The sequence below is a fragment of the Chenopodium quinoa genome, unplaced genomic scaffold, assembly GCF_001683475.1.
Source record: "Chenopodium quinoa cultivar QQ74 unplaced genomic scaffold, ASM168347v1, whole genome shotgun sequence".
In the NCBI taxonomy this organism is placed as follows: Eukaryota; Viridiplantae; Streptophyta; class Magnoliopsida; order Caryophyllales; family Amaranthaceae; genus Chenopodium; species Chenopodium quinoa.
This window is the reverse complement of record NW_018742249.1, coordinates 48,319-70,644: the sequence shown is the minus strand read 5'-3', so window position 1 is coordinate 70,644 and position 22,326 is coordinate 48,319. Positions and strand designations below refer to the sequence as shown.

Genomic DNA, 22,326 nt, shown 5'->3' with positions numbered 1-22,326 from the left:
AAGTAATTATCGAGTGTAGGTATAATTTGTAGCATTAGCAAATATATAATAGTGAGTCACTAACGAGAAGTTTTGTAATTGATTTTTAGAAATATAATTAATGTTTATACGAAAGTTAATATTTAAATTGATAAAAATAGTGATATCAACAATTTTAGTAATATTTTTAAAATTAGTTTATTAATAAAAAGGAAAAGTATTTTGTTACAACACGTGGTACTAAAAAGAGATTATTTAACAACAATATAAAATTTACTTGGAACTTTATTATTAATTGTAATCCAATAAATTAGGAACACGCCATAGCTTAATATGTACTACTCTGTAATTTCATGTAATTAATTAGTGTTATTAGAAAACATGTTGCAATAAATTCTTCACTTAAGAATAGCAACATAACAAAATTTTAGCATCAAAATCATTAGCCGACGTCATCTCCGTTTCTTTGTCTATCGACTCAACTATACTCTTTAAATACTAATTTAGTAATTTACTACTTTTAGATTCAATCTTGCTTATACAGAAAGATCAAAATACATGGCAAAAAAAAAAAGGCTTTTTAATCAATGCTCAGCAAATTTACAGTAAGTTCTATTCATAATATGTACTTTATATAAAACAAAATTGATGTCAACACCAATAAGATGAGTTTTAGAAAAATGTTTCTTTTATACAATGCCAAAACTTTTAGCAGATACAAATGAAAGTATAAAACTATAAAGCTGTACTTGAAATCAATTTTGACCCAAAAAAAATTCAAGAAGATACAACCTATTTGCCTTATCCGATCGATTGGAACAAAATTGGATAACCTAAAATAATAATTAATAAAAAAAATTAATTAATGAATAAAATGAATCTTTGGAATCTAAGACTAACTATATAATTATTAAAGCTGCTTCTTGAGTAGCTAATAGAATCTTTAGCTACTTCTTGGACAGAACGCCTGCCATGTGAGACACACCAAGACGTCAATACCAATTCCAGAAACTAAATATATATTGCTCCCCTGGAACATTTCGGCTGCCTCTAGTGTATTGATAATCAACAACCAACAGCTTTTAAGAAGTTCGCTCCCTAGGGCTTGATGTGGGAAGCTTGTATTCAGTAGTGACAAGAGAACTATTTTTGGGAAGACAACACTCCGAGCTATATTCAACCAAGAATTTGGGAGTTAGTAACAAACTACCCTGTTCATCACATGTGTATTGCTAGCTTTTTCATATTGTGCCTTGTAAACGATGGTGATCAGTTTGTACCCAGCAGGGGCAATATTGATCTTTAGTAGTTAATCATCAGAAGTAGAGTTCGGTTTAACTATTACTTGTATTTATATAGTTTTCATAAGCTAGCCAATTGAAGATGACAAAATTAAGTGTATCTAGAAAAGAAGGCAGGATAGAGCTATTTGATTGCAGGAACCATTAAATTATCATATTTAAAAGGATTTCCTTTCTGCAACATTTCTCAATTCGGAATAAGAAAAAACAATTCTACTCACTCAGATTGCCAAATTTAACACCAAAAGTAGCCTTATTCCCATTTTGAGATGACAGATTGTTCTGAGTAGCCAAATAATTTAAGTGTTAAACAGTACAATGGATCATCGCTCCTTCCCTTCTTGTTAACCGGTTTCTTTTTAGGGTCTCAAATTGTTTATGTTCGTAGGACAATTATGCCATATTAAAAATTTCTTCACAGATGCATATATCAAACATTGCAACAATTGAAACCTCAAAACTAAAAGAATCTTAATAAGTGCCTTACATGTGAAGGAGTAGCCCTATTTCGTTCGAACCGTCATCAAATGGGACATCTTAGGCTGCTTACCCATCATAAGAGCTTCATAGTGGATGGCCATTTCCTTGTAAGGCAAATCAAGGGCAGTTGAGAGCTTGAGACAGTAAATCTTCCAACTTGATGAGCTGAGTCTAAGACCTGTAGGAAAAGGAGACAACCCCATTCTTTATAAAATATATAGTAAACCTTTCATAATCACACATGAATAGAGCTTAAGATAGAATAATAGTTGAAGAATCCGATGCATGGTTCGAAAATGTGGTTTTAGTCGTGATATTGGTAACGATCCCGTGTTGCAGTAACAGAAATGATGCGGTTGTCCCAGAACCGGTTGCGGATGTTGTGACCAAATTTAATTTTGTAGTTCTGATATTTTTTTCATAATCTTACTCATAAATTTTGAAATTAATATATTTTAAAACATTTTTAATGGTCAATTATAATTATTATTAATTTCGATGAGAACAAATGACATCGGAAAAGACAGTTCTCAATGCAAAGAATGCAATTGAAATTGATCTTAAGCTTCTAAATTTTCATTAATTGCAATTCATTAAGGTCCAAAACACCAATGCATATGAATGACAAAACAAAATAAAATTATGACACAACCCACAATAGAATTCAAAAATCATCATTATAATTTCACAACATTAATATTAGTCCATATTCTGAGATTAAATGCCACACAAAACCAAATTACATGACACTATCCAATATAATCTTCCAAATCTATCATATTTTAAACTTGTAAAACCTCACTCAAAGGGACCTACTGAAGTTTAGTTTTTGTAAGAATTCACACACACTCAATCGGTCTATCACCATATTATTAAAAAGAAAGTCAATCTAAAGAACCTCAAGTTTCAAGCTCAAAATAAAAATAACACAATCAAATTATCAAACTCATTGTCCCACCAAGATAAATGCAACACAAAAGAAACTCAAGTTTCAACCTAAAGTTTCTCTGAATGACACAAAGGTTAAATCCATTTCACTTTAAAATGTGACGTGTCCAGCTTTTCACAGTATTTTCAGTGACTAAGATGCACACAACATTACCCTATTCACTATCCATCCATATCTTTTATTTTGGATTAATAGTTGGAAAAGGAACATAAACCACTGGTACAATAGCAAAAACAAGGCAGTCATCTTTTACAAATGCAGATGAACTATGCAAAACATCACTGTGGACTGAAAGGAAGCAGATGGAGAGGGCAATTCTCCAAATACTTGATCAGTTATGAATATTACTAACCAATAACACTCAATAAAAACAAGACCTGAGGAGATTAATCGTCGTATTCAAGAACTTTGGACCTGACGTTTGTGACTTTATTGACTCAAGATTGTAAGCAATGAAATAGCCACCTTCAAATGAGTCAAATCAATATTGTAAGCAATGAAAGAGTTGAGCATGAAGATGTTTACATTGGACCATATCACTTCTTAAATTAGAGCCAAAGAATATAAAATAATGACAACAGATAATAATTGCAAAAATAAGCAAAATTTCATCAGCAAAAAATTGTTGGCTATAATAAGGTACTACTTAAAGGGTTTAATAAACACTCATACCAACCTTAGATATTCCCACATCATTTCCCCGTATCTTGTCAGCCTCATACTCTCTTTGCTTCCCTTGCAAATATTTTTGTACTTCCTTTGGAAATTGTTTGATTTCTTGCTCCTTACAACTTGCTAGAAAGTATAGGTTAATTAACACAAATAATCCAAATAAAAAATTAACATCAATAACGATATTAAAAGGCTAGATCAAACATTAAATCAAAGTTTATAAAAAAAAACATATGAAAGAAATAGGAGAGAAATTCAGATGATGAGATCTCAATTAGTAGTCGGTGACCAGCCCATCTCAAGCCTAACTATTCGCCCACTCCCAAATCCAACCCTACTCTAGTACTCTTCTCCACGACCCTAACCACTGCCCCACCCCTCTCTCCATCCCCACCACCATTGCACCACTCCAGTCCCAATACCACCACTAGAATCGCCATCTCCCCTTCCCGACAACAGTTGCCAACCTGCCCCCCTACCAGGCCAAAACTCCCACACCCCACCAATTAGTCCCTATTCCACCCACCCTTCTACAACCCTGATTCCACCAATTCCCAACCACTGCAGCCAACCCTCACCACCAAAAACTCCCACACACCTCACCAAGGAGCCACAATACCCCACCTCACCCAACCACAACGCCCTTCTTCCTCATGAACAGCAGCCACCAGCAACCCTGGCGCCATGCTGCTGCTCCATCTCCTTGCACCAACAATAACAACCCCACATCACCAATTCCTCAATTGTAGTCTGGGCATTGTAGTCTTCCTCTATTCACATAATCCCACAATCACCAATAATATGATGCATTGTAGTCTGGGCATAGACATCCCTCCCAAATACATACAAACCAACATAAGATTAATGTTATAAAACACTTTGATACATATACCCAAGCAACAACACCCTATGCTTTTGGAAAAAAAATTCAGTCTTTGCTACATTAAGCAATTAATTCCTGCTTCAAAATGTGATTAAAAAAAGGATGATTAAGCTACCAATTCTACATCAACCCCAAATATTATTACCATTAGACATACCATGGGAAACTGGGGAGGAGGAGGATAGAAAATATAATTGAGAGGAAGATTGGCGTCATCTCAGGTCCAATTCTACACACTAAGAAATACTCGAAGATTGGCGTCATATTTGAACTTTGAGTTTTGACACACTCTCGTTTAAGTATTGAATTGAGAAATGAGAATTTTGTGAAATGAGAATCAGATCTGTTTGAATGCTTGCTGCAATTTTCATGGAGGTTGAAGCTTTTTTATGAAATATCATTTTAATTACTTCAGGAAATTTAACAAAATCGGAAAATCAAAGCACACCTAGAAATCTTCTTCTCCTTCTACTAACATCCTTTTCAGCTTTCTCTTTGATCTTATTCTGGGCAAACATAATTAATTTAACCTCCCTGAAAACTAATCAGAATTTTTTAATAGCAAAAATTACACAAAGGTGACTCTTAATCCCGGCCCTTTACGATAACCCCTAGATTGCGAAGTTCAAATTCGATGATATAATAAAGAAACAAAAGTCTAACCTGCTTCAATGGAGAAGAAAGCTCAGAAGTCGCTTCAATGGAGAATCCAGAGTACATGTCTAAATGGAGGAGAAAGAAAGGGGTGTAGCGTTATGTTGAAAAATCAAAATGAAAGGGAAATGTAGTCAAACAAATGAGTGGAGGTGAGGAAATTCGAGACAGGAAAAGGAAATTAAGTGCAGTAATTTTCTCCTTTGTTTTACAGCAGTCAATAAGGGCAACGGGATAAAAAAGAAATAAAGAAAAAAAAAAGTAAGGGTAAAAGAGTCACTGCACTGTAGAATTGAAACAGTCTCACATGTTGTGGGATTTAGAAGGGTAGAGAATCTTTATTGACAATGCTCTTTAGTATGTGTTTAAAAGACTACCTAACAACTTTCTAGGAATAGGGCAAGATTTTACAATTCGACCATAATAACTAAATATTTACATACGCGCGTAGACTCCTCCAGTCGAAAAAAGGATATAAAAGTTGTTCCCATTTCGATCCTTTTTCATATATGGTTAGAAAATTCTTATAAATTATTTGTGTTTATTTAATTGATTTGTCTTTTATTACTTTTTTTTTTATAGAATTTTCTAACAAATTTTCCACTAATTTGATTTTTCCCATACTGATCGAATAAGGTATGTTGCTTGAGTTTTTAAAGTAGACAAAGTTTTATATGTGGCTGGCCGCACCGTACGGCCAGCCACAATCTTTTTTTTCTCTCTCCTCTCTTCTATCTCCTCTTCTCGCCTCCATTTTCTCATCCTTGAAACATCGACTTCCTGCTCCAACGATCATCGTCGAGTTCCTTCTCTAACCCTGATCGTCGTCGACTTCCTTGAAGCTCCAACCTAGCTCGTGGTCGTCGTGAAGATCCTCGTACTATGTCGTTGGAAAACAATTTAGAGGTTTTTAAGTCTGAATTCGGCCATGAAAACTCTAGATCTAGTGTTTTCATGGTCGAATTTTGCCTTTTTAGCCTACTTGAAGTCAAATTTGAAGCCATTGTTAATAATTAAGGTATTTGTTAGATTTAATTGTTTTTGTTTTTCCGATTTGGTAATGTTTTTGTTGGATTTGGGTTTGTTTGTGGTAGGGGGTACGAGAGGTGGTGGGTTGCTGGGCGTGGTGTGTGTTGCTGGGCGTGGTTGGTGTGGGTGGTTTTGGGATCGGAGTTGTTGGTGGTTAGGGTGGGTTTTGGGATCGGGCCTGGTGTGGGTTGGTGGGCGTGGTTGATGGGGGGTTGCTGGTGGTTGGTTGTGTGGGTTGCTGGGCGTGGTTGGTGGTTGTTGGTGGTTAGGGTGGTTTTTGGGATCGAAGTTAGTGGCAGCGTGGTTGATGCGCGTGGTTGCTTGTGGCGTTGGGGTTGGTGGCGTGGGGGTAGTCAGTACGAGAGGTGGTGGTGGTATGGTGGAGTTTAAGGCTTTGAGGTGGTGCAGGATTAGGGGTTACTTACTTTGTTAGGGGTTACTAGGTCCGGTCAGGGGTAACTTTAGAGGTTACTTGGGGGATTAATAGAGGGGTTACTCAAGTGGGGTTACTAGAGGGGTTATTTTAGGGTTACTAATAGGGAACCGTGCAACTAGCCGCACCAGAAACACACTGTTTAAAGAAAACATCATCTACGTAATTATTGACATGTGCTTGATAATAACCACTTTTTTTTCCAAGCTACAATGTGCTAATATCTATCTTACCATTGGGCATTGGGGCACTTTATAACTACAAACTATATATAGTAGCCTAATAATTTGATATATCATTGTAGCTTACCATTGAAGTTAGTCTTACCTAATTCATTATATTCAACTACAACTTTCATTCTAATATCTTCATTTTTATTCTATCTTTAAGGTTTTTTCACACATTCATCTCAACATATGTTACTCCACTACTTCCATCATCCTAATATGGCTTATTTTGAATGTCCATTATTCTGACCCATATAACAATAACATTTGACAAACACTTTTCAGTTTTTACATTAATAATCATTTGAAAATTCGCTAGGTATTTTTTTTCTTTTTTTTTTTTTTTTTTTTTTCAAATTACATTACAATGGCTTACCTCAAATACAATAATATCCAGAGGTGTCAAATCGGGTACCCAAATGGAGTTTGGGTTAGCCCACGATGGGTCGGGGTGTTTGGATCGGGTACTGACGGGTCATTTTATCCTAACAAACCAAATCAAGTCGGATCAAGCTTAATTATATTCGAGTCAGGTGGGTCAAGGTATGATCAGGTACAAATCGAATTCGGGTCAAGTCAAAATAGGGTCGAGTCATATCAAGTTGAATTAAGCTCAGATTCAGATTTAATTGGGTTTATTTGGGTCAAAATGGATTTAATAGATTTTGAATCAGGTCATCTCAAATTCGGTTAGATCTCAGTTCAAATCAATCATGTAATTTTAAACTCAGAACTATTTTCTATACAAGTATTGTATTATCTTTAAATCCCATCAACCCCATTTTTAATTGTTAGTAGAATTTCTCTCTTCTACTAACAATTAAACACAACCCCCATTAACTACACTTTATTTTCAAAATTCCACGGTCTCCAGTATAATAAAAAAATAGTTAACTAATAAACTCATAAGTTTTGGGTCAGGTAAGTAGGGTTGTGGGTAGTTCTGAAATGGGTAAAAAAAAGGTCGAGTAAAATGAGATATTTTTCGGGTATAAATGGTTTTGGGCAGATTTCGTTTCGGGTTAGATCGAGTTCAGGTGTTGAATTGTCGGGTTTTATTGGTTTCAGATAAATAATGAGTCGATACCAAGTTAGGTTTGGATCGTAAATTTCCGGATAAAATTGATTTCAAGTTAACTTTATATTGATTTCAGATTATCAAATTTTATTTTCAACCAATATTTAAACAATATCTTTCCCATGATTAATTCCTTGTAGACTTGTAATACTTCATGATTTCATATTAAAATGTCATAGAATGTATCATGTAACTTTCAACATTTTTTTTTTTTTTTTTTTTTTTTTTTTTTTTTTTTTTTGAAAACATGTAACTTTCAACTAAGAAGCCTACAATTAGTCAAAACTTATGATATTAGAATATTCGATTAAAGGCTAGTTGACACGGTGTAAAACTGTAAACTGAAGAATAGTCAGCAAGTGGTTAAGACCCAACACCAAAATAATTATAAAAATCAACATTATTATATGAAGGTGTGCAGAAATTATGTTTTTGTACCAATTTTTGTATTTTAATACTGAAATGGCAAGACAAGTATTCTTATTTAATCTATAAATATTGTATATAAATTCAAACATAAGACCATCTCAAATATTTATACACTAAATCATTAAAAATACAAAAATGAAGTACCCTTCAATGCTAATGTCTTCTCTAATCTTCTCCATCCTCATCTTTCTCCTTATCGGACCAACAATTGCTCAAGAAGTCGGTAATATATTCACACTCCATTCTATTTTAATTTGAATACTCCGTATTTACATAAACTTTTTTTTTTAAAGATCCGTTTACCCGATGGTATCGAGTGGAAGGGCCATCGCTCAACGGATGAAAGTTATACAAGTGTGTAAGTTTTTGTGCACTTATTTTGGAATTTTGATTGGCAGATGATGAGACAGAATTTGACTACATAAGAGGAAGTGAAAGAGGGCCAGAAAAATGGGGACATATAAAGGAAGAATGGGAGACTTGTAAAACGGGTTTAATGCAATCGCCAATTGATCTATTACATAGACGAGTTCAAGTATTGCCCAAATCTGAAGAAATTGTCAAAAATTATAGGACTGGTAATGCTACTGTCAAAAATAGAGGACATGATATTATGGTAATTTTCTAATTTTTTCTGTTTTTTTTACTGTTCTTTTTTGGAGCAATTTTATTTTATTTTTAATACTCGCTTACCCTTTCAATTAGGAAATCAGATTCTTTATGATTGCAACTTTTTTTTTTATTTTTTTCGGGAATTGTATAACAATCTGTCAGAGTTAACAATGTTAGATTAGCTGCCCAAAAAAAAAAAAAAAATGTTAGATTGTGGATTTGTAGTAGTAGAAAAGTATGTTAGTTGTTTACTCTATAATGTCCACACTATATTTCGTTTTATACGTCTGGCTAGTTGGCTACCAATTATAAAGGTGGGCACTGCCATAAGATGTGGGCCCATGAGTTATGCCATTGTATTGTTTGCCTTGAACGGACCTAAGGCATAGTCGTGTTATGTCAATTTTGCATAATTTGAGCCCAAGCATTGTTCGGCCTACTTTTAGTGTCGTGCTACCAAACTCTGAGAGTGATGGCAACTTTCTCCCGATTTCAGTGAATATTGGGATCGATTATCATTAACTTGCCCTTCCGCCTCTCTAAATAGGAAACTAGAAAAAAAAAATGATAGAAGGGTAGTCAATCGTTCTTGCATTTGGTTAATGCCAAATTTCGAAAATGAAATCGTGCATGGTCCATGACCCACCAACGGATCTCTCGTGTTATGTCGGACATTTTCATGCCATGCAAAATCAACTTTTATGTCAGCTAGACCCATGTCTATCTATATCAAGTAGAATACAAACGCCCATACTTATTTTACTCAATACAAACACCCAACTCCAAGCACATTACCGGTTTGGTCAAGCACTTTTCGGCCCAAAGCCTTGCATGGCCCGAGCATGCCGGCTATTTTTTCTTGCTTTGTCCCACCTTTGATCACCTCTACTTTAACTACTCCATATTTGAATAAATAAAATTTCAATCCTTGCCTAGCTAGTTGCTAATATAATACGAAGTATGAAGTTTCTTATTCCATTTTTTATCTTATCAAATTTTTGAATTTTTATAACAAAAAAAAAAAAAAAAAAAAAAAAAAAAACTTTTATTGTCAGATTGAGTGGGAAAATGGACACAGTTCAATACAGATGAATAGCACTACTTATATCCTTAGGCAATGCCATTGGCACTCCCCATCAGAGCACACTATAAATGGCATAAGGTATCACTACTTATACTATATCTTTTCTTGTACATATTTTTTCTTGTTGATTAATAAAAAGCTTTTTTTCTCACAAAAGTAAATGTTAATAATCTAATGAATTTTGTTGGAACAACCTAGGTTTGCTGCAGAATTGCACTTGGTACATCAAAGCTTAGATAACAAGATTGCTGTTATTGGACTTCTTTACAAGCTTGGCAAACCTAATCTATTCCTTACAAAGGTATGGAATTGAATTCAAATATTTGTACTCCATCCGTTCAAAATTAATTTTTGTCAATGGAGCAAGCTAAGTAAATGAGGTCCTGTTCTCTTCTCCTTAAAAAAATAATATTAAGTAAAAATAATTTTAGTTCAATAAAAATAAGTTCAGTTCAGTAAAATTAGTTTCAGTTCAGTAATAATAATTTCAGTTCAGTAAAATTCAGTTTTTTTAAAGAAGAATTATAATAGAAAATCAGTAAAAATAATTTAAGTTCAGTAAAAATAAGTTCAGTTCAGTAAAAATAATTTCAGTTCAGCAAAATTAAGGTGAATCAAACAGGGCCTAATACAAAAATTAATACAAACTCTTATATTGTCTTGATTGATATGCAATATTTCATCTGCTTTTTACTAGCAATATTTTGACTTTAATAGTATACTTTGACTATTTGTTGCTTTAATTAATGTAGAAAAACAACATTTGAAATCTTATAGGACTCACCTCAGTAAGTAAATATGTTAATAAATAATTAATCAATTTTTATTTGAAAACATTAAGAAGAAAGTAAAAATGTACAACAGCACAAGTCATAAAAAGGGAAAATATTTCTTATTATGCCACGAAAATTATTCAAGGGTAGATTTGTGAGATTTCATCATTTCCTTAACCAAAGGGTTAGATTTGTACATAGTAGCGTGACAAATAATTCGGGATACATGCCTTCCCTAAGTTTACTTGGGATAAGCCCTATATTTTTGTATCTTAGTCATAACTAGGTTAAATTCCCGTGCAATGCGAGATTGTTAAATATTTTTAACAATGATATTACAAAATATAAAGTATATAAAAGATAATTAGATATATTTTATTTGGTTGTATATGGAATATGATTATTGTCAAACTGAAAAGTAAATATCATAAGGTATAAATAGTGTAGTTAAAGATTTTGAGGAAAAAAAAACGAAAACGGCTAGAAATTTTTTCACAAATGTCATCTGCTTTTAGTATATGTTAATAGATAGATAAACTAAGGGTTATTCTTGGTTCATCTAATCTTATGTGATTTGAATTGAGTTGTTGATTTGACTAAACTTTGACATTATTTGTCCGTTTCAATTTGAATATATTTAGCTTCTTAGAGGAACTCCAATGACAAGCTAATTTGACAATTAGCTTACCATGCCATATAATCTTTTAAGCTAATTATCATCTTAGCTACTTTTTACTCCAATGGCTAGCTATATTAGCTTAGTTGTAGTCGATGGACAGAAAATACATGGAAAGAGCTTAATTAGTGCAATGGACATTTTATTTTGGCAAGTTTAATTACCTTTTCTAGCTCCAATGGTCAAGCTAGTAACTAAGGAATTATTGAAATTGCAAGCAAATCCCTAGCTACAACCATTGCTCTTGTCAAATATGTAAATTTAATTATTTTTTAAGCACATATTTTATAAAAATTTAGCAGCAAGGTCTAATATGATATGACCAATTCTGCAATTAGCAAATACTAGTATTTGCAATAAGTTTTTTTGCAATAAGTTAATAGAACACAGCCTAAATCAATCATTGGTTAAAGTTATACTTTGTTTTTAATTTTTTACAATAAAAAGCAATTGCTTAACATTTTGCAATATTTTTTTACAGCTCATGAAAAAATTAGAATTAGTACCTCATGCTCTAGACAAGACAAACGCCGGTGAAATTAATCCTGGAGAAATAAAGTTTAGAGGAAATAAGTACTACAGATATACGGGCTCATTAACCACTCCTCCTTGTACTGAAGGTGTCATTTGGACTGTCGATAAACGGGTATATATGTAAACTTTATCATAAACTATGCACGATTTTCTCTAATGATTGAAAGATTCATAATTTATATGCATGTTTTATAAAATAATTTTCTTTTCAATAGGTTGCTACAATTTCGGAACATCAAGTAGCAATGATGCGAGAAGTTGTTCATGACGTAAGTTAAGAGTACAAGTATATATTTTGTGGATGTCGTATGACTCGTATCTATTAACATGATGCTTTATTAATGAATTGATCTTTCTCGTTCACAAAGTTCCTAGTTAGAGAACAACTAACTACTTGCACGTAAATGGATGTTAATTTTATTTTCCATTGTTTTGGGTAGGATGCGGAGAAAAATGCAAGACCGGTGCATCCAAAGAATGGAAGGAAGATTCGACTTTATACAACGACTATCAAGAGTCGTAACGGAGAAAATTAGGAGTATTTTTTGGTATGATATTATGTCACATTTGGGGTGTACATCTATTGCGAGTATTAAAATTACAAATTGTGTGAGTTTTTAACTCAGCAGGGCTTTCTCTTCAACTTTAAATGAAAATAAAATAGTGCATTTTGAATGTGTGATTATGGTAACAGAAAATCAAATTGGTTTGACTACACACAAAAACAATTGTATCCAGACATATTGAATATAGTTGTGTCCGCTTTTAAAACTTTTTTAGCTTTGTTTCCTACTTTATTTGTTTCCTTTTTGTTTGAACATTTGAAAATTTGCATTATTTACATATTTCCATTTAACTGTTTTTGCTAATTATATGTTAGGTAAAACCGTAAAATGTATCATGTGAGATCTTGTTATATTTGTTTCAATTTATATTACTATGGGATAACATTCTTATATTTGTACTAATTAATGATATCCTTTAAGGATCGGATCACATATTTTTTTTACTTTATTTATTAATAATAAGGTTGTGAATGGTTGAAGCTATGCATGCATGCCAAGTTTAAATTTTAAAACATTGCAATGAACTAGTCAATGACATAATACTAAAAGCGAATTTGACATGACACTTGTCATGTTCTGAATAAAAAAATTGCAAATTTTAGATGTTAACACCACACAAAAACCCAAAATTGGTTTTTAACACCCCCATAAAAAATATAATTTTAACACCAAACAAAATTCCAAAAAATGGATTTTAGAACGATTTCCCTAGATATTGTTGAAATCAAAATTAATTCCTACTTTGCATTGTTTTAAAAAACTTATTCCCTAAATAGTGTCCACGTAGGATCAGACATTAGCTTTGTTTTTTGTTTTTTTTTTTTTGTTAGGTGTAGAACCGCAAATCCGCAAATCTTGTAGTACGAGTACACACTACACAATACAAATCTGTAGAATGATGATAAAAATTCAAATTGGGCCCTACAAAAACAGAACACATTTTCTCTTACCACGTTCTTCTCTATCTTCCCATTTTCTCTCTCCTGTACTTTCATTCTCGTTTTCTTAATTGTAAACCTCAAATCTTGCTTGATCTGATCTTCTCTGTTCTTCCTTTCTCTAAACTCAACTTTTAATTGTAATTTTTTTCTTTTGATTTTCTGGGTAATATTGGAATATCTCAACATTCAACCTCAAGAACTCCAATTCCATGTATTTTTTTTCTTCCTGTTTTTCTTTGTAATTTTTTGCAGTTGGGGTTGTTAATAAAAACTTGCACGGTTAAATGGTGAGATTATATCAGATTATTAGTGGGATGGTTAAAAAAAAACTTGCAAAAAGAAACGCTAATAGAAAATTAGCAATATTGGTTCTTCATATACAACCGCTACCAACAATTGCGGTTGTACATGTAAAACCGCTATCCTTCCTTGCGGTTCTACACATAACCAAAAAGAAAAAAAAGAAGCTAATATCCGATCCTACGTGGACACCATTCAGGGAATAAGTTTTTAAAACAGTGCAAAGTATGAATTAATTTTTATTTCAGCAATATCTAAGGAAAACGTTCTAGATTTTACCATCACTTAACTGATTCTATTTAGGAATCCGTTAACTAGGGCCATAAAGCCACGTGACACCATTTTACTTTCCTTTTTTTATTTTAATTTCAAATCTTCATGATAAATACTTCCTTTGTTTCTATTTAGTTGACGCGTTTGATTCAGGCACATATATTAAGGAGCGGAGAGAGAGTGAGAGAGAATAAAAAAGCAAGTGGGGTAGCTTGTAAATGCAAGGTAAAAAATTTACCCCAAAAGGGAACGTGTCAACTAAAAAAAAAACTTCCTAAAAAGGAATACGTGTCAACTAAAAAGAAACGGAGGTAATATATATATATATATATATATATATATATATATATATATATATATATATTTATCAATTTAACAAATCTTTCATATATATTATAATAGGTATTTCTTTTTGTATAATAAGCAAACATATACTACGTATAAGGAAATTTTGACATTGGCTACCAGGGAAACCACTTGTCTTCACATATACTACCGGTTAATATATATATTACTTTGCTACCACCTAAATTAGAGTTTGTTAATATTTACTACCTGATGTCTTACACCGTTACTATTTCCGTTAGTGGCGCCCAACCACTGTCCAGCCACCTCATTGCCATCTTCAGCCACTACTCCTTCCCCACCCCCGGCCAGTGTCCCAGACACCCTTAGTCGTGTCGACCAACCCACCTCATCCCACTCTGCCACCCATATTTTCTCCCTTGCCCCGAACCGACACCCAATCAGCTGCGCCTGATAAATCGGGTATTGTGTCGGCTTATTCTTGAAAACTTAACAGGTTGTCCATTATTCAAACCCAACCTCTGGTGGTTGAGCATTAAAAACAGGCTTAACAAACGACACCTCCGCAACAGCCGGCTGCTGCTGTTGCTGCTGCCTCGGCGGCCTGCCTCGAGGCCTTTTACCAGTTGAAGGCCCATTACCAACTCCTACCGCAGGATCTGGAGATGGGACGACAGAACCCGAACTAGGCTGGCCTAAGGCTTAGCCTTTGGCGGACGACCCAGTTTCGTTTTCGGAGCCATCGAATCTTGTGATTGACAATTTAATTGCGAAGGCAAAGCAGATCTAAGAGGAACAACAACACCACCAATAGAAGCCACAAATTGCTGGTGGTTTAGGGTTAGGGGTGTCGGTTTTTTGGTGGGGGAAGGGGAGCAGGGATGGCAGTGGGTCGGACTAAATGGGAGACCCGCCCTACCCCCGCCCAAGTGGGGCGGAGATGGAGGGAGGTTTGGCGAGTAATGGGGCGAGGGTTGGTATAAAATGTGTACCTGCCATGGGTGATGGGGCGGGTATGGATTTTAGAGTAAACCCACTCCATATCCACCCCGCCCCATACCCACCTTATACCCACACCATATTTCTTTTAGAAGAGTTTACAATTTATGAAACTTGATACCCCTTAAGACCCAATAAGCTTGAATAGTGAAAGTCCCAATTTTTTTAACCTAATTTGATATAATTGTCATTAATGTGATACAATAGTGCATCATGGAAATGGGTTTGGGACGATGTTGGAGCGGGTATAAGGTGGGTATGAATATCCAAGTGGGTGATGGGGCGAGGATGAATCCTATTTTGTACCCAGTGGGGCGGGTATGGATGTGGATATTGTACCCGCCATGGGTGGTGGGGCGGGGATGAGTATAAGATTTTTAAGCAGGTATGAGTATGGAGAAACCATCATCTGCATCCGACCCGCCCCATTGCCATCCCTAAAGGGGAAGAGTCCGATTTTGATGGGGTCACCGGCGTAAGCCACATCTTTGGCTTTCTGCCGCCGGCAAGGGCTTGGGAGAGGGTAGCTGACGGGAGGGGTTGGATTTTAAGGGTGGATGGGTTTTTTTTTTTTTTGAATAAACTTAACGGAATCTGTTAATCCTAACGGATTCCGTTAAGTGGTAGTGATTTTTAACAAACTCTGTTTTAGGTATGGTGGCAAAGTAAAAAAAATTAACCGGTAGTAAATGTGAAAGTAGGTGTTTTCCCTGGTAGCAAATGTCAAAATTTCCCATGTAGAAGGTAATATATAAGAATAGTGTACTACTCCCGTATTCTGGATCATTCACATCGTATTTTTTTCTTTTAAATTTTTTTTACTTCAACCAGGATTGACACATTAGCTTTTATTACACATTTGTTGATTTATTTATAATAATAACACTACTATTCAATAAATATAAATATAAAATAAAAATAAAGAAACTTAATTATTAATTGTCAGAACAGTAAGTCAATTAAATTTGTATAAAATATTTTTTCCCGGTCAAATAAAGTATGCTATAAAATATTTTGCCGGTTATGCCAACAAAATAGGGACACATAAGTACATTGTACATGTTATAAATATATAACATAAAATCTCATTCTTATATAAGACCCTATCATCATTAAATTTGCTTTTTTTTAAAAAAATAATATTTAATGATCAACAACTTTTGATATCAATATAATATAAAATCTAAATTAGTTTTCTTTGAAAAGAAATTAAAGTATTTGTTTCAATTAAAAATATTGGTTTTTTTAAAAAAATATTATTTTTAAATTGACATTGTAATTCATAATTAGGTTAATTAAGTAAAAAAAAGTGTGCATTGCATGGGACTTAAACTAGTATATATAAAAAATGAAGAAGTAAATAGTTAGGAAGATTATATTGCATAATATAAGATTAATTCATGAAGGTATATATAAATCAATTGGAAAATTAAACTATTAAAAGACATTATTCTATTATATACTTTGTCCATTTTTTTTATTCTTGCAACAGCTTGAATTTTACACTATTCATATTTTTTTTTACTATGACTAGCTTTGATGATCTATAGCTAAGAAAATATAGTGATGTGGGATTTTATTAGATTCGTATGACTTATATTATTTTAATATTATATACTTATAATTTAATTTTAATTAAAAATATTAACGATTTAAAAAATAAATTGACAAAACGCAACACTATATTAATCGATCAAGAAGTAACTGATAAAGAAGGGAGGGGGAGTAGAAACGTTGATGTCCAAACTATGAATCACCAACGTTGATGTCCTAGTCGAAAGTGTAGTATGACTTTGGAGTGTAAGATAGGAGTATTTGACCCGAAGTTGTTCTATATGACTATATTATATCTTTTTGTTGACTCGAATGAACAATACAAGAGAGGGGTGAATTGTATTGTAGAGGAACTAGGATAATTTTTGCGGAATTTATAAAGGAACTCAAACAAAAACTAAAAGTGCAAAGAGATATTTTACGCAGAAAACTTCTTGGCACTAATCAAGAAGAAAAACCACGACCACAAGGGATTTAAAACTCAACTCTTAATAATAATAAGGCAAACAACCTATTACAAACTAAGACTCTAAACTCAAGTTCCTCAACAAACTTAAGCTCCCTTCAACTGATCCCTCAATCAGTCGATCTCTCTAACTCTCTCTTTCTCCTTGCTTCACTCAAAGCAATAAAACACTCTTCGAGTTTCCCCAAACTCTATCCCAATACTATTCAAGATTAAACTCTAAATTGCTAAGTACAAAGACACTCAAGGACTCAAGTGGATTATGACTCTTTTTAAAGCTAAAAGACTGTAATGCTCAAGTATATTTTTCTCAATAGAAAATCGAAGCTATATATTTATAGGAAAATTAGGAAGTTGAAATAATCGTTGCCTCAATCAGCACTCAACCACAACTCCCTTAAAACTAGGAAGTGTAAGGAGTGGGATCTTGGGCAGCAAGTAAATCGAAATACTAGGAAGTGGTTTTACTGTTTCCTAAATTATCACAACTTATTTTGACAAAGTAAAACACACGTTTAAGAGAATATTTTTTCAAAACAGATTTTCCAAAGAATAAGATAAAATCAAAACAGAAAATCTTTTCACAAAAGATATTTTAACTTAAAAGATATTTTCGAAAATTAATAAGTTAAAATATGGAAAATAAAATCTTTATCATAAATAAATTTAAATCCACTTGAATCCTAAATTATCATAGTACTTAGCATAAATACAAGAAGCATAAAATAAAGATAAAATACATTAGACTCCTTGAAACTCTGAGAAGCTTCGACTCTGAAGCTTCAGTTCCTCACTCAAGGAACTTGCCTTCGAAGCTTCAACTCTGGAGCTTCAGTTCCTCACTAAAGGAACACGACTTATGATTGACTTCTTTATCCTCCCATAGCTGACTTTGATCTTGTTCCATGAGCCCTTCTTACTCAAGAATTTCATAGCATAAACCTGTCATTAATCAAAGGTAAAAACGAAGGTCAAACTTATATAGGTTTTCTTAGGTTCTTTGAGTCATCATCAAAACTTAAGGTCAACAATATTCTCCCTTTTTGATGAATGAAAAACCTAAGCAAACTCAGTAAAATAAAGAAGTGACAATCAGAAAAAAAAAAAAAAAAAAAAAAAAAAACAGAACTAAAGTTAGAAAAAAAAATGTACTAGAAATATCTACAACAAGGAACTAAGACTGATGATATACCTCAGCATGAAGATGGATGGAGAGCTTGTCAACAATTGAGTTTGCCTTTCTTTTCCCCCTTTTCTGATGATATACCAAGTTCAAAAGATAGTTTTATAGATGAGACAGAAAGAAAATAGGATTAGGCTTCAGGGGCTGAGGACTGGTGCTCTTCTCTTGTATCCTCAGCTGATACTTCTTCAATGACCAGATCCTCCAGCTTCTTCAACAATTCAGCTTGGCCTTGAGAGAGTTGAGGTGCTCTGCTGCATGACTGTAGTTAACTCCTTGGAAGCTTGAACCAGATCTCCTACCACCTTCTCAAGAGCTTCAATCCTCAAAACCAGGGAAGGATGAGCATCAAGAAGTAGCTTGACAGAGTCTTTGAGGGATTTCAATCCCAAGGTGGAACTGACAGAACTGAAGCCTGCAAATCCAGAACCTGCACCTGTTGGAATAGTACGGGTTACAGTCTCTTGCACAAATGTGCCCTGTTCCCCCTGAAAAAATGCTTTCTCCTCACTGAGATCAACAAAAGCTGCTAGAGCCTCAACCTTCATCTTTGGCTTTATAGCCAACCTAGTACTCTTCCTATTCCCTGTACTTGGAGCACTACTTTTCTTGCCCTTCTTTTCAGAAATTTCTTCTTTGCCTTTCATTTTTTCTTTCTTCTCTTCTTCTCCCTCAGTGTCCTCTCCTTCCATCCATTTATCCAACTCCTCCTCCTCAGTCATGATCTTAACTTCTTCCTTAGCTTTGTTAGGGGTTTGTTTTGGAAGAAATTAGGTAACACCATCAACAACATGAAGATTTCTGCTTTCAAGGGTTTTAGGTTGAACAAAGTGGTTAGTTTGTAGTTTGAGATGTTCAAAACTCTCTATGAGAGTGATGATCAGATTTTCATATCCCACTTTCAAATGGTTTGCAAGACAATGGGTGAGGTGTTTTATTATGATGGAAGGAAAATTAATTTGTATCTTGTTTTCAAGGCAGTACATCAGCATAGCATCAAGGTGATTAGCCTTGTGCCTGTGCTGAGTTCTAGGAACAATGACTAAATGAACGAAAATAAACAGCAATTTCTGAATGGGTGAAAACAGCTTATGATTGGTTTGAACCTTAGACACCTTTCCACCAATTGATTCCACAATTTCTTTTATAGACACATCACCAACACTTAAATCAGTAGCACCTTTAAAATACTCATCAAACCCCTCATTTGGAGTTCCAAAGATAGCACATAGATAATCAGCATCAAAACTAATTTTCTTATTTTTTACTCTAGACACACATACACCATCAATATTCTTGGAATTTGCACAGAATTATTTCAAAGGAGCATGAGCAAGAACGTTATTGTAACTTTCACTAAACAATTGCACCCAATTTTGAGCCTCTAAAATTTCAAGTAATTCAAAGTACTTACTTCACACCAAGGTAAATTGATGCAAAATCCATGAATGAAGCAATCAGAGCTTCCTTCGATTTTCTTAATTGATGGAGTCTTTTCCAATTGAATCTTTTCACCCAATTCCTCCCAGCCTTGATCCTCATGTTCCTCCAGCTTTCATTTCTTTGATTCACTACGAGTTGCTGACAAGTTCTTTGGTTTTTCAACAGAGGCTTTTTCTTGAGTTTCTTGCTCGATTTCCATGGGTGAATCCTTTTGTGGGGTAATTTGGGTTTTTGGTGAAATATCGATGGGTGAATAGGCTGAATCAGTAAAATGTGAGGTATATTTTACGGAGTGAGGAGGTGAGGAACAGTGTGTAGGGTTTGACGTCATTTTATAGGGATGGGAATTTCAAGGGGTAAAAGAGTCGGTGGAAGAGTGTGGAAGGTTAATTGAATGGAGTAGGTGTCGATTGATGAAGGATAGAGAAAGAAATTACTTTTAACTAGGTCAGATTATAATCTAATGTAACATGAAGGGTCTAGGTTAAGTGAAGATAACATTTGATCAGAAACTTTGAATTGAATTCGAAGAGTCTTGGGTATTTGAATAAAAAAAATTTATTTGAATTTTAAGGATAAATACTTGAAAATAATTCAAAATCAAAATAAGAAGATAAGATTTTTAAATGGATAAAATTAATTAACTTGCTAGCTAATTAATTCACAAAAGGATAAAACAAAATATGATAGAATATTTCGGAGGAACTTGGAACAAATCAACATAGTTTGTTATAACATAGACATGCCTAATGAAATTTGATTTCTTCACATACAACCATAATCCCATATGCAATGCCATACATTCTAATGCTCAGGACTATGTTTTTACATATTCAGATTGTGTAAGACATACATTGCATCCATGATTGACTTATACCTTTGGGGGGAACTTGAGGTCTTCTTAACTCAATTGTATCATACCAAGTTCCATGCACATCTTTTCAAGTTTATCCCTGTTCAAAGGCTTAGTAAGAATGTCAGCAATGTGATTTTCAGTATCGCAAAAATCAAATTTAATTAAGCCTTTTTCAACATTATCCTTAAGAAAATGATGCCTTATGTGAATATGCTTCACACGAGAATGATGAACTGGATCTTTTGAAATGCATATGGCACTTGTATTATTGTAGACACCCATTTGTGTCTCCCCAAAACAAAACCCGGTGATGAGTACCTTTCACGTCGAATCATAATCGAATGAAACGAAAGTGTGGAAAGGTCTAGTGTTGCGGAAAGTTTTATTTCTTTTCTCTTCTCCCTGTTTTGGAAAAAAATTATTTTAAGAAAACAGCCAATCCAGTTTGGTTGTTCCATGATATGGGTCCAATAGTAGTGTAGTTTGATGGGGTTTGCAAAGACCTTTCCAACGATATATTATAATCCCAATTCCGATGAATATTGAGGAAGTTATGGCCAATTTACCAAACTGGGCCCGGTTTGAGCATAATATGCGGCCCAATGATCTAGAAGAGGGCCTATTATTAATTATCATTCCTAAAGCTATTAGTATTGATTATAGTCTTTTAGAATACTCTAGAAGGTTCTTTTAAATCCTAATAGAGTTAGGATTGATAATTATGTTTTAAAGAGTTTGAAATTGAATAAAACTACTCCTTTTAAGAATCCTTGTTTTGTACGAAGTGGAATATATTCAGATTTTATTTTCGTGCCTCATAATATTTATCCAAATTTTGTATGGTTGGATAGATCTTTAAATTAACTTTCCAATGATATATAATAATATTAAATCCGAGTTATAACGAAAAAGATATGAATGAGACATGAAACTTTATCCAAAACTGACACCATTCCACTATTTTGGCCATATCCTTTTATCTACAAAATATTTTAATCTGATTCTAATTGGGTTGGAAAGTAGACTTTAAGATCTTTCCAACGACATATTATATGCCTGATTTACACTTTTGGATCAAAAGATATGATAAAAACAAAAACGCGTTAAAAACGGGCTTGGCGCCTGGAACCGGGCCTGGCGCCAGCCATTGGCGCCTGGTGCTAGCCATCGGCTTCTAGCGCCAATGGCCAATGCCTGGCGCCAACCTTGTATTGCGTGCACCAAACTCTGTTTTGTTAATTTTATCTTTTTGGCTGATTTTCTCTATAAATAACGTATTAAAACTCCGTTTTCGATAACCAGATTTCATCAATTCTTATTTCAATTCACCAACTCTCATCAAGATTTTCTTGATTATTCTCTCTCTCTTTTCTAAACTAGCCTTTTCACATACAAAATTCCGCATTCGCAAGATCTAGTAACGCCTAGCCATATTCGAAGTTGCCTTCGCCCTAGACGTGAAAGGTTTAATTTCTGAGGGTTTGGTCCCAAATCTCTCTTTCAATTATTTAATTTGATTGTTTTGTTTATTATTTTCCTTGAAGTTACTAACGTGTGTATTTTGTTATTAGAAAGAGGTACGAGGCATCAAATTAAGTACTTTGATTGATTAATTGATGTAGAAATCATGTTTATATTGTCATTAT

At 33.8% G+C, this 22,326-nt stretch overlaps 1 protein-coding gene and 1 long non-coding RNA gene across 3 annotated transcripts; one reads left to right on the top strand and one right to left on the bottom strand.

The window, feature by feature from the left end:
• Positions 1–645: 645 nt before the first annotated feature.
• Positions 646–4,988, bottom strand: LOC110682745. 2 transcript variants are annotated; one of them, XR_002503460.1, is made up of 4 exons: positions 4,928–4,988; positions 3,386–3,504; positions 1,768–1,938; positions 646–1,149 (listed from the first exon to the last, which is right to left on the bottom strand). It is a non-coding gene; the product is annotated as an uncharacterized LOC110682745 (long non-coding RNA). The 2 variants fall into 2 exon arrangements; XR_002503459.1 differs by having other exon boundaries at positions 646–1,938.
• A 3,145-nt stretch (positions 4,989–8,133) lies between these two features.
• Positions 8,134–12,564, top strand: LOC110682737 (alpha carbonic anhydrase 7-like). The gene is made up of 7 exons (XM_021859063.1): positions 8,134–8,337; positions 8,513–8,730; positions 9,782–9,888; positions 10,009–10,111; positions 11,741–11,905; positions 12,009–12,062; positions 12,234–12,564. The coding sequence occupies exons 1-7, from the start codon at positions 8,250–8,252 to the stop codon at positions 12,327–12,329; spliced, it is 831 nt and encodes a 276-aa protein (XP_021714755.1). The 5' UTR covers positions 8,134–8,249; the 3' UTR covers positions 12,330–12,564.
• Positions 12,565–22,326: the final 9,762 nt, after the last annotated feature.

Bases quoted from the DNA above. Each gene is read 5' to 3' on its own strand.
- LOC110682737 (XM_021859063.1), top strand. From the start codon at position 8,250: ATGAAGTACCCTTCAATGCTAATGTCTTCTCTAATCTTCTCCATCCTC. The intron at 8,338-8,512 runs GTAATATATTCA...TTTGATTGGCAG, and splicing joins AACAATTGCTCAAGAAGTCG to ATGATGAGACAGAATTTGAC. The intron at 9,889-10,008 runs GTATCACTACTT...GGAACAACCTAG, and splicing joins CACACTATAAATGGCATAAG to GTTTGCTGCAGAATTGCACT.